The sequence below is a fragment of the Haliaeetus leucocephalus genome, unplaced genomic scaffold, assembly GCF_000737465.1.
Source record: "Haliaeetus leucocephalus isolate CR32 unplaced genomic scaffold, Haliaeetus_leucocephalus-4.0 Scaffold932, whole genome shotgun sequence".
Lineage (NCBI taxonomy): Eukaryota > Metazoa > Chordata > Aves > Accipitriformes > Accipitridae > Haliaeetus > Haliaeetus leucocephalus.
Window position 1 is genome coordinate 1,294,528 of NW_010973368.1, and position 12,156 is coordinate 1,306,683.

A 12,156-nucleotide genomic window follows, 5' to 3' on the forward strand; every position below is an offset into this window, starting at 1 on the left:
CACTTTTAAGAGCAGATCTTCAGTACGTATTTCGATCATGTCTGAGTAGGAGCCAAAAAAAACCCCAACTCTTGTTGATGGGATAAAGGGACTTACTTCCCAGCCACGAGAGCAGTCAGTCATTGCAGCAAGATCCCTGTCAATCATAAGTCAAACCCATGCAGCTCCCTTATCCCTGTGCTCAGGGACCACAGAGCTGAGCAGGTTCCCTGCTGAGGCCTTGATGTCTTGCAGATATTTGCATTTACCATCACTGCCTCTTTTTCTCACCACTGCTTCATAAAAAAAGGTAAAATGAAATCCCATGCAAAGCAGCTCAGTCACTGTGCGCCAGCTTGCACTTTCCTTTCTGAAGAGCTCCTGGAGGCTCAGTTCAGAGGTGGTGAGTTCCTGCTCCATTCAGTGGAGGTTGAAAGCACATGATGCCTCTCTGCTTTAACCCTCTAAAGGGTGACATTTGCAGTGCTTGCTCTCATTTTGGAGAGTGCTTTGTTCTGATTGTCATGACTGTTTACATCCACTGCTGGTGAGTTATGTCCTGAACTCTGGATTTCCACAGGCCAGGGGCAGATGGATGAGGTTAAGTGGGACCGTGCTCTGCATGCTTCAGCGATCTCACACATCTTGTCTTTGACTTCCTCCTGTGGTTTGCTGAAGCAGGTCCCCGACAGCTAACAGGATCGGGCTTGGGGTGCCAGGCACTGAAGTGCTGCAGGGACAGGGACATCTCCTGCTCCGACCACGACCTCTGATGTCGGGAGCACTTGTGCCCGATGGCCGGGCCCAGACGGGGACCGAGCTGCCACCAGGAGCAAACAGCAACCACTTTGCATGTGTCACAGTGCTGCTCGTCGGGCTAAGTGGTGATAAAAAGTGATTAAAAAGTCTGCCCTATCATTAGGGCACACCTGCCTTTTAGTTCGCCCTTAAAAAGTCCCCTTGCGATGGGGCCCAGCAGTGCTGCATCCTTCTTCACCTCTGCTCTGGGCCAGGGTCATATCCAGCCTGGGCCAAAAGCTCTCAGTCTCCCTGCGGTGCCAGCGGGCAGACGCGGGGGAAGGGACACAGGATCACTTGTGCCGTGCCAGCACTCTGCACAGCAGCAGCATCTTCACCAACACAGCATTCGCCTGTGCGCCCCACCTCGGGTGGGATGCCTAAAGGGAGGCTATTCCCAAATTATTTCTTTGCTCTTCTCAGAGACAGGACTCAGATGCTCTGGAGACTGGAGGTGAAGATGATATTTCATGTGCCATTAAGCAAAATGATTAATAAGGCTCCATGGGGCTGTCTTTATCCTGTGCTTACAAGGAACATGCAATTTCTATTGACAGCATTCAAGGGCCCAGCTGTAAACTCAGTGAAGCAGAACAGCTGCAAAGATAACATTTTTCTTATGGTGATGTCGAGAAGCCATGTGCAGTGGCATTTCATGACGAACATGCTTACAACGCAAGGGACTTGCCTCCGGGAAGAGGACACACCGAGCTGCGTTTGCTTTATTGCTGAATGAAAGCATCTGCGTGGGAAATACCTAACACTCCCTGGGTCATGTGCGTTGGCTTCACGCCTTGGGTTGAATCAGTCTCGAGACATGGGCTAAGTCATACACTTGCCACGGACTGATTTGCAGCCCCAAAACTTTGAGCGCAAGAGTGCTCTCGGGATCAATTTTGAAAATACCACCTCCCGTAAGCTGAGTTTTCTTCTTGGTATATTTAGAGCAGCCAAAAGATGGAGTCAATGGGTAGAGGCAATAGGATGTACCTCTGTGAGGGGGGTGGATGCTGTGATGGCAAGAGGCAGCCAAGCAGACCTGATGGAAGGCTGCTAGCTGTAAGGCTAATTGAAGACTTGCTCCTATGCAAGCATGAGGAGTTTAATAGATACAATATAGATGGCAGATGGATGCAAATTTGGGGGTTGGCTTTTCAAAGACGACATGGCAAGCCCCAGGTCGGAGGTATGCCCAGTTCACATGACTCAGGAGAAGAGTGGGAGAGGAAATTCTGTTATGTTGCAACCACAAAAGCTTAGGAGAACAAATTTTTCAGGTGAGTGAGAAAACAAACACCTGAAGTTTCCAATGAGTAAGAAAAAACGAAATACATTCTTGTTTTCTGAGTCTACAAAAGTAATCTGTTTCAGTTGGGAAGTTCTCAATATTCTTTTAATCATACGATTTTTTTTTAAACAATACATTGTTGCTAACAAACAAAGCAGAGCAAAACATTTCCTTTGCAAAATGGAAAAAAATGGCTATTTTGAGTTATTCCACTTGTTCTTCAATTTGAAGCAGAGAATTTGGAGATATTGGCACTCGCCAGTCTTTGTGAGAAATGTCTGTGGTCCTACTTGTGGCACAGAGCTGCCATGTGCTCTACTGAGATGCTCTTCTCTAATTTTGTGCAATGCATGGATGCAGCTCGGTCCTCTTGTCTTCTGCCCCTCAGCATGGCTTTTCTTAGGAAGATGCTTCCCAGAGCACCAAACCTGGGAAGGCTTGGTCATGCTGCCGTGCACCTGGAACTGCTCATGGAAGGAAGCCAACTGCCAAGTAACCTGCGCGGTTTCCCTTTCCCGCTTTGCCCGGACTTCTCTGAAAAAGGAGATGAAGATTTATTGGTTCCTTACTCCACAAGTCCCTCAGATGCAGGAGCGGCTCACAGAGGGAAGCGAGTGACCTTGGAAGTCAGCTGTGTGCAGAAAGGAAAACCGGCTTTACGTGCCATCACGGAGGGGCAGAAGGCAATCCTGGCCAGAAGTCGCAGCCTCTCCTGGACCTGCTCACCTCCCTCCCCCTGGGACAGAGCCAGAGGAGAGGATGCCGTGGGGGAAGCTTAAGCATTTCTGTGTGAAAAGTGCTGCTGCTGGGCTGTGAAGGGGACGAGACCACCACCGACCTGGGGGACCTGCTGGACCCGTGTCTGCTGCCGGCGATGTCTCACCTAGCTTTCGCACCCTGGTCGCACTGCTGCCATTTTCCTCTCTGCCTTCTTGCCGTTTCACAGTTGCTGAACATGCCCTCGTGCTGTTTGATCACCTGTTTAAACCTGGCCGACCGCGAGCAAAGCCTGCCAGCCTCCCACACTGCTGCTGGCTAACCCCTTTTCCGCCTAATTATTTCAGTTTCCACACGTTTGAGCTCTGTCCCACGAGGGAGATTGTCAAGGCAGGAGACATGGCAGTTTGTGAGCTTTCCCTCGCCGTGGTGGGGTGGTCCAACAGCTCGGCCCCACGCATTTAGCCTGCTACTGCTGCTGGGGGTCAGGGCTGCAAGGACGGGAACACGGAGAGGTCTGGGGTGGATGAACAGACGATGTTGCATGTTTTACTACAGCTGTAGTGGGCTGTTTGAGAGGAGGTGAAGGTCAAGTGTGCTCGGGGGCGAGTGGGTGGTGTGAATCCCCCTCCTCAGGAGGGTTTTCCCCAAGCCATGCTTGGCACAGGCCCCGGGGTAAGGAGCTTCCATGCAGCTTGGGCGGGGGCTCGTTTGTTTGTTTGCTGGGACAAAACATTTCGGAGAAGCTGCTGCCAGGAGTCAGATCTAAGTTTTTAGATGAAATCCAGAAACATCAGCCTTGACGCACGCCGGAATGGAAACCCATCCACCTAGAAAAAACTGAAAGAAGAGAGTCGTTTCGTTCTGCATGCCGCACAGGCCGGGCAGCCATCCTTACCGACTCTCAGTCCTTCTCAGCTCAGCACACACGCAGAACTTTGACTGAGACGTGGCATGTCCTTGTTCCACACAGAGAGGAAAAACACCACACGGGTCCTCCCATGCCACAGGAGCAAACACGACAGGCTCTCCTTAACACCGGTCAGTGCTCCTCCGGGGGGGCTGCGTCTCGCTCGACCCCTGGGCACTCCCCGGTGCAAACAAGGAGCATTACTGAAGTGGAGCTGCAGCGCTCACAGAGGTCTTCCGTAGGGCCTTGGGAAACTCCCTCCTCCAAGCTACTGAAATTCAGGGGTAATAATTAACCAAGTTAAGTGTTGCACTGTAACTATGGCCGTGTGCCCTTCACGGTGTGTGCATGTTAAAAATACTTGTGTTTTAAGGCTCTTTCTTGCAGGACTTGGCACACATTTGCTTGTATTTTGCTTTCAGCTGGAGGGATGAAGAGCTTCCCTTGAAAGATGTGCAGGAAAATGAATCTAAATTAGCTAAAACTGTGAATGGGAAAAGGATTTAAATTAAAGGGGTGCAGGCCTGTTTCTCTGGAGCAGGGAAGCCCCTGGGGCTGGCGATGGGCAGGCAGGAGGCTGCACTCCCGCTGCTGGAGAGGCAATGGAGCCCGGTGCCATAGCTCATGGCTGCTGTAAAGGGGTAAAAGTGCAGAAGGGAGTGAGTGGGGAAAACCCCAGCTCTCTTCTGACAGCGACTGGAAAGTCCTGTTTGGAAAATTGGACAAGGAGATGGTCCTGGGAAAATCTGAGTTCTGGAGCAAGGGGAGGGAGGGCAGCCAAACCTCCAGTGTGTTGGGGGGAGTCTCTGTTTCAACCTCTCTGGCGGCTTCTTACATTATGGCCTGATGGATCTGACAGCATTTAAAGGGAGCCTTTTGGCCCTGATGTTAATGCTTCAGAGAGCTGTCTGAAGGGATGCGGAGGTGAGAGGTGCCAGAGCTGTGACAGGCGCTTGCTGGAGACAGGGAGAGGCTGTGCAGCGGCCATCCCGGGACCATGTGCTGTCCTGGCTGGTGTGAGGGGCCAGGACTTTCCTGCTCCCTCGGGATCCCACGCAGCTCTCGTTCTCCAGCAAAGCACAGTGCTGGGAGCACAGCGATGCTGGAAAAGCCCATCCTCCACCCCCCTGAAGTGAGGGCGGGCTTTCACCCCGGGAGAGAGTCCTCCCTGCCATCCCTGCACTCTGTTCTGCAATTCTTTCTTCTAGGAACAACCAGATGCTTAATTATTTCCACAGCTCAGCTTCTGCAGAAAAATGATCTGTGCTGGGCCCCTGCCCAGACCAGAGTCCACCATCATCGAAGATTTTCCATTAAAACCGGTCACAAATGATGCTTGTCCTCCTCCTCCGATATCACAGTATCTTTCCTCAGGTTTTGTTGCTGGTTCCACATTTTCCTTTCCTCACTCAACCATCTTGCTCATCCAGACCTGAACTGACGCTGTGGGGCAAAGCCAGCAGCAGTGAGGCTGCCACTTTTGGGGATGGATTAAGGGTCCTGGTGGCCTCACTGCCTTCTGGTGCCTCGAGTCCTGCTGGGGCAGGCAGGTAGATGTGCCCACCAGCTGGATGCAGGGCGCACGGTTGGTAAACACTGTCCGTTGGCCCCTGTCTGGCCCTGTAGTTCATCTTGGTGTGCAAAATGCTGAGTAGTCAATAGGGAGCCCCTTCCTAACGTCAAAAGGCTGAAGGGTGAGGAGGAGGACAGCAAGAGTTAAGGCCTCCAAGTTAGGACTGTGGCCCCTCGTGATGTCCAAGCCCATCAGCAGGCAGGCGGGCAGGCAGCTCCTGGCACTGCCCGTCCCACCTCTCTCTGCTGAGGGGGCTGAGAGACCCACAGCTGTGTGTCAAACAGCCCACACAGCCCAAGCTGCGTGAGAGGAGCACGCTGCACCAAAACCCGAGAGCGGCAGGGCAAGCAGGCGAGGAGGGCGGTGAAAGGTTTTTGCTCACGACTGCAAAGGTCAGGCTGGCGCTGGAGTGAGTGGGAGGATGGACCCTCCTCGTGCATGTCCCTAGGTGCAGGGCTGCCTTTGGACCTTGCTTTTAACAGTTTCCAAAGCTGCAGTGAATGGAAGAAAAAGGTTCCCACTTTTCTGGGGGAAAATCAAGGCCCTGGGCTCTGCTCCCCACCATTGCCACCCTGGCAGCCTGCATTTTATCTGTCACCACCATAAGGGTCTTGAGAAGTCCAGGGCTGATGCTGAGTGAGCTGAAAGGCAGGAGAGCAGGGACTGAAGGTGGCCCCTGGGTTGTGGTGGGGCGAGGGAGACCTGCAGCGAGCTGGAGCATGAGGAGGAAGAGGAGGGTGTGGGAGGAAATGGGGAGTTCAGCTCTTTGTGAGCAATATAAGGAAATACGGGAATATCCCTGTGGGATTATCAAAGAAATTTACAAGCACAGGCAGTGGGGAAAGGCTAGAAACAAAAATGCAGCCTCATGCTGTGCAATGTCATGATGGGTGAATGAGTTCATGGTGAGCTGGTGTTGCAGGAAAAGAGGGACGGGGGACCTGCGGAAAGGTGCTCACCCTGGAAGGGAGAAAAGAGCAGGCAGAGGCGGATATGGGTGCTGAGGGCAGTAAGAGTGGAGGGGCCAGGCATGGTACGAGCTGAGGAAAGGAAGGAGGCTAATGGAGAGAGGAAATTAAAACAGAACTTCACAGGACCTTGATCTGCAGCAGCGTGGCTGCTCTTGAAGCTTGCTGAGCCACCCAGGGCAGGTGGCAGAGGTGCTGAGAGAGAATTTTGAACCCTGGCCCAGTGCAGGGAAGCACCGGCAGGAGGACAAGCAAGAGCAAGCTAGTGCACTCTGCTAATAGCAGCTGTGGTGGCTGAATAAGGAAAAAGCGATGCTGGCAGAATAAATGCATAAGGAGTTCTTGCTCTGAGTCCTACAAATGGGACCATGCAACATATCTGCCAGAGTGCCAAGAAGGTAGCATGAAGGCAGGTTATCACCAAAACCACTCTCAGAAGGTCTTTCTAAAGACATAGGTGTGGAAAAGCCAGAGACAGGGTGGACACACAGCAGTTAAGGGTGTTTGAAACTGGGGGTGTGGGGTGTGACCTACAGTGGACAATCTTGTTGTATCATCAAGTGAAGAGGCAAAGCTCTGCACTGAATGGCCTCACATTAGCAATGCAAAAATACACAACATGCCCTAACCTATTTTGCTAACAAAGACATATTCTCAGATTAATCTCCATCCTACCTGCTTTACCTGTGGTTCCTCTGCATACGATACTTGGTTACTTTTGCATGGCTGTTAGAGGCAAACAGTAGCAAAACCAGCATGCGGTACCTGGGCAATGATTTGTTTAACTGCAAAACTTCCTTGTACAGTAAAGCATTTGCTTCATTTATTAAGTTATTATAGAGTTCTTGCAAGATTGTAGCAGCACCTTCCCAAGATACTGTTTGTCTAAATGTTGCAATGGGCAGCAGAAAACATACTGCTGCCTCCAAAACTACTCGGCCAACCTGGTACTGCTGATAAGTGCACTTTCCTCCCTCCCTCTGGCCTTCGAATAAGAAGTATTTGCATTCAGATGTTATCTATTTAAATATTTGCATACCAGGTCCAGCCGTGTACCCAAGCACTTCCAGAACACTGATACCTATAGCTGGTGCATGCCTCTGCAGGACCTTGACAGCATTTCCAGCTCCCGCTTTTTGCAGGGGGGAACTGAAGTGTAGCCAATGAGAGGAACATTGCCTTTCCTACTCCCAGCCCTGGCGACATCGTGTTTAGTCAAGCAAGGCTGAAAGTCACTCAGGATTCTTTGCTGGCAAAAAACCTGTAGCAGCAGGTGGATAAACGGCCTAGTCCCCATCCCCAGCTCAGATTTAGTGGTCATTTGGAGTGCAGGGTGAGTGCCCAAGAAGAAGAAGGGTTTGGCAGATTCTCACCCAGCCCCACACCTGGAAAACTTTGCAGGTTTGCAATGCAGGCATGGCCCTGTCTGCCAGAAGGAAGTTTCAGTGCATACACCTGGGCTATGCTCATGCAATGAGAGTGGAAGGGAAATAAAAATGACTCAGGATGACAAATTCATATAATCCTTTCCACAATGGCCTTTGGCTCCCATGCAAATTAGGAAGTATCCAGCCAGCTGTGGTACTCTTCCTCATACCGGAGAGCCCTCCTTAGAGCAGGTCACGTGTCAGGAACCCCTCAGGAAGAGCAGGGCAGAAAAAGGAATGGGTGTTCCTGTACAACAGGGAGCCATGGCCTTCTCCAGTGGCCTGAGCTGGGCCAGGTGCCAGCAGCACAGAAGTCCCCTGGCCAACACTCTTGGCAGAGCTCAGTCCTGCGTCAGCAGCTCTGCTGCACCCCATCCCCGTCCAGGGGGTGATGGCACAGAAGGAATGAGGCACGGCCGCCCTTCACGCAACCCATCCTTTACGTGGTCACACTAAAATTAGTCCTGCACTGCAGCAGGCTGCCAACAGATAATCAGGTGCAGGTGCGGATTTGAGCAAAGTGATTCTGTCTGTCTGAATGCTGGAGAGAAACACACAGGAATAACTGGAGCAGGTTAAAGCCACAGCCTCAATTCAACGAGGACAGCTGTAGCTCCTGCAGCCGGGAAGGGGGGAGGCCCCACGCCTGAATTTCAGGGGCAGAGGGCAGCAGCACGTGTTCCCGGGCGTGTGCTCCTTCTTCCCGTGGAAAACCCCTTTGGAAAATCCAAAGGTGTCCGAGTTCAAACCGGAGCTGAGCCGGGTGATAAACGAGAGGGTGAGCGGGTGCGGGGCTGCACTGCAAACCTCCAGCCTCCGCCGGCAAGTCCCAGCAAGAGCTGCCGCCGTGTATTGGAGCTGGAACGAAAGGTGCCACGAGGGCGGGCGGGTGGGTGCTGCCACAGGTGGCCTCAAAGCCCCTCTCTAGCGGCCGGGTGGCCCGGTGCTTGGGTGACGGAGGGGGAATACCAGCCTCCCGACCCGCCTGCCGCAACGGGCGCAGGAAATGACGCCTACGTCTGCTTCCAAAATTAGCTGCAGCAGAAGGGCTGTGAGAGCTGTGAGCTGCTTAGATGTCTGACTGCTGCCGAGGTAAACCACCTAAAACCCCTGAGCCTGTGACCCTGTCGGTCTACTAGGTGTTAAATGTTTCTTAAAAAGCGAACCAGGTGGATTCCCACGTATCTCAGGATGACAAGGTGGGCAACGAACCATAACACAGACCAGGTACAGTAATCTTTTTTTAATAAATACATATCTCACATGTACCAAAATAATTATAAACAAAAAATGTACAGTATTTACACAATATACAATTGCTAAAAAGTGTAGCAATTATGACACACATGGTGTGAAACACACAGTTTCCAATGCCCACAGTTAACATTATTGCTACTTTCTTCTAACAGTCAGGAGGTCACCAGTCCCTTGGTTTGACTCCTCCACCTGGGACACCCCACCAAGAGCAGCTGGGGCCAGTCAGTAAGGCCAGGGAGCACCACCAGCCCAACACAGATTAACACGCAGTCTCCGAGAAGATGGGGGGTTGGTATGAGCCTGCCTTGCCACGAGGCGACACGCATTCCTCGTGGTACTTAACGCCAGAAGATAGCTCTCTGTAACCAGCAGGTTGGATGTGTAGTCTTTGTAGGGCTGAGAAGATTGGCTATGTGGCTTTTTATCAGGCGGTGTGAATAATCACAGATCTCTACTGATGTTACACATCCCACTCCTGTATTTAAACACAGGCCAGAACCTGGAACCGTCCTGTTACAATTACGTGCTCCTTGCTGGGCAGTGTAGTATTTCCCTCCTGGTTTTTCCCTTCGCATTGCGACTTTCTTTTTAAATGAAGAAAGTCAGTCCTTTTTCTATACATATGTACACAGTCACTTCTTTTCCCAGATAGCTCTGCTTTAAAATGCCAGCTGTCGTCCTCCAATAAGGCAGTCATCGTATATAAGCTGCAAGAAAAAACAAAAGGCTGTTAATGCAAAACTCTTACTGGGAGTATCGTATCCACTCTGGGATAACTGCCAAATTCTGCATGCCCTGACTTCAGCAGCATATAAAATTTCTACACCGAGGTGGTTTCGTTTGCCATTTAGCAGCACTGAGAACATCAGAAAAACAAATGCTGGGGAGGAGAAAACCACCCATTAACTTGAATTTTATCTCACAAGGTTCTGTAGGTGTCAGCAACAGAACGGTGTTCAGACAACTGTGTTGCATGAAGCTAACCTCCGTTCCCTCATGTTATTTTTTACATTTTATTCTTAAATTTATTCTATTTATCTGCTTGCCCCAGCTGCCATCTTGCTGATGGTTGATCACATAACCTTACTTTATGGGCTATTTATAAATGTCTGTTATGTCTGTTATGCAGGTAAGGGGTCACTGGAGCGTGTCATCAGAGCAGCATCACCAAAAAAGAAAAACCTACAAAGGGCAAGATTTTCCCCTTCTCTTGAAAAGGTGCAAATAGCTACTTACTTCATCCTCTGTGAATTCAGGCTCCGATTCACTGCTCTCCTCGTCCTCACTTTCTGGCAACATCTGCAGGTCGGCTGTGGTCAGCTGCTTCAGCTGTTCCTGTATGCTGGAGTTGTCTCTTCCCCATGTGAGCTGATAGGGGGAATAGCCCTGGTAGGTCACTTTGTTCACGTCCGCCCCATGTTTCACCAGAAGTGACACCAGGTCTGAATTCTGCAGGTCGACAGCCAAATGTAGTGCCGTTCTGCCATTGCATGGCTCCTGCATGAAAATAACAGAAGGTTTGGGACGTTAGGAGAGCCACAGCCAGTGCCAGACCTGTTGATTCTTACGACTACACAGCCCTGCTCGGTCAAATTCACAGCACACATTACATACCTGAGCATTTACATCTGCTCCCAAGGACAGCAAGTATTCGACAATAGCCAGGTATCCTTGAATAGACGCCAAATGGAGACATGTATGTCCTGCAAAACACAAATGAAGGGAAAATTTGCGTAAGTCTAACCTAATGCCCTATCATTCAGCTAAAGTCAAGACAGGATGGTATCTAAGTGTGCACTTCATCCATGACAAAAGGGTGTTTTCCAGAAGAGCTTTCCAGCTTCCAGCAAGTATGAATAACAGGGTTGGATTTTGGAAAGATTTCTTGGAGGCTTTATTCCAGTGTTTGACTGCAACTAACTGTAACCAAAAAAAAGGAGCACTGCAAAATTACTCACTAAAAATGCAAAATTCAAAGCTGCGAGAGCCAATAATCAACAGTAAGGAGGCCTACGAGGCAGTGACATTTTAAAGAAGTCAGACACTGCTGTGTGCTTTGGGCTCCTCAACTCTCAAATGGGCACAATGATCCTTCTCCAGCCCTCTAGAGATCTTTGAGCTCTACGGGCCATCAACCCTGCCCTCAGTACAGCACACCGATATCGATGTACAACAGCGTGCCCGTACCGTTGTAGTTGGTTGCCTGCAGGACAGCGAGGAGGTGGTGCGGCTGGCAGTACTGCGTGAGGACGCTGACGCTCCTGAGGGAGCCCTGCTGGCAGGCAATATGCAGGGGGGTGTTTCCTCGGAAGTCCCTGAGTTCCAGGTCGCATCCGGCCTTCAGAAGATGCTCGGCAATTTCAGGCTGATCGGTGATCACTGCCAGGTGAAGAGGAGTCTGCAGGCAGAAGAGAAAACACAGACCCATAAGTTACACTGCAAACTTGGCAGCAACGTCTAGACAAACAGACCCCTTGGCCGCTCGGTGATTTGTGCCCCCAGTTAAAAACATCCCCCCTAAACTCAGGTCTTTATGCGTCCCAGCATGTTGTATAGTTGCCCTTTAGTCTGGAAGTGATGAACTTAGGGCTCTCCAGACACCGAACAGTCAATCCATATGAAGGCTACAATTAACATCCCAGTAAAGAGGGATGCAACCCATTGCATCATATTTGAAAAATGCGGGTGTTAAATGCCACTCTCAGGGGAGAGGAAGCCTTGTACTAAGGCTGGCTGGAGCCAGCTGGGGACTTTCCTGAATGTAGGCTTTGATTTAAGTAGGCTTGACTTAATTGATTCCATCAATTAAAAAAAATTCTGAAAAGGACTTTTCTGGGTGGGAATTCCCCAGAGGGCTCCTGTGGGGGTGGCGGGGGCTGATCCGGATTTGGGGCTGCAGAGGCGCAAGTACCTGGCTGAGGTTGTTCTGGAAGTTCAGGAACGCGCGGTCCCCGGCCGCCTGCCGGACCACCTCCAGGCTCAGGGCTTTTTCCTCGTGAATAATCGCCAAGTGGAGAAAACTGCGGAGGGGGGAGGGGAAACAAACATCACAAACGGAGCGACGGGCGTCAGAACCCCCACGCGAGCCCCCCCGAGGCGGGCGGAGGGGCGAGGCGGGCGCGGGGCCGCTGCCGGGTCACGCGCGGGTGTCGCAAGCCGGGGCTTTCGGCGGCCGGGGCTTTCCGCGCCCGCGGGAGCCGCCTCTCCCTGGCGCCCCTCCAGGGACTTTCCGCCCTCCC

The 12,156-nt window shown here is 51.4% G+C and overlaps 1 protein-coding gene across 1 annotated transcript in view; it reads right to left on the reverse strand.

Annotated features, from left to right (window-relative positions):
• Positions 1–8,924: 8,924 nt before the first annotated feature.
• Positions 8,925–12,156, reverse strand: part of NFKBIA (nuclear factor of kappa light polypeptide gene enhancer in B-cells inhibitor, alpha) — a 3,698-nt gene continuing 466 nt past the window's right edge. The window contains exons 2-6 of the mRNA XM_010583656.1: positions 11,829–11,937; positions 11,105–11,315; positions 10,532–10,620; positions 10,154–10,414; positions 8,925–9,624 (exon numbers count right to left, since the gene is read on the reverse strand). Of these exons, the coding sequence (XP_010581958.1) occupies positions 9,577–9,624; positions 10,154–10,414; positions 10,532–10,620; positions 11,105–11,315; positions 11,829–11,937 (718 nt within the window). The 3' untranslated portion in view covers positions 8,925–9,576. The remainder of the gene's footprint in view (positions 9,625–10,153; positions 10,415–10,531; positions 10,621–11,104; positions 11,316–11,828; positions 11,938–12,156) is intronic.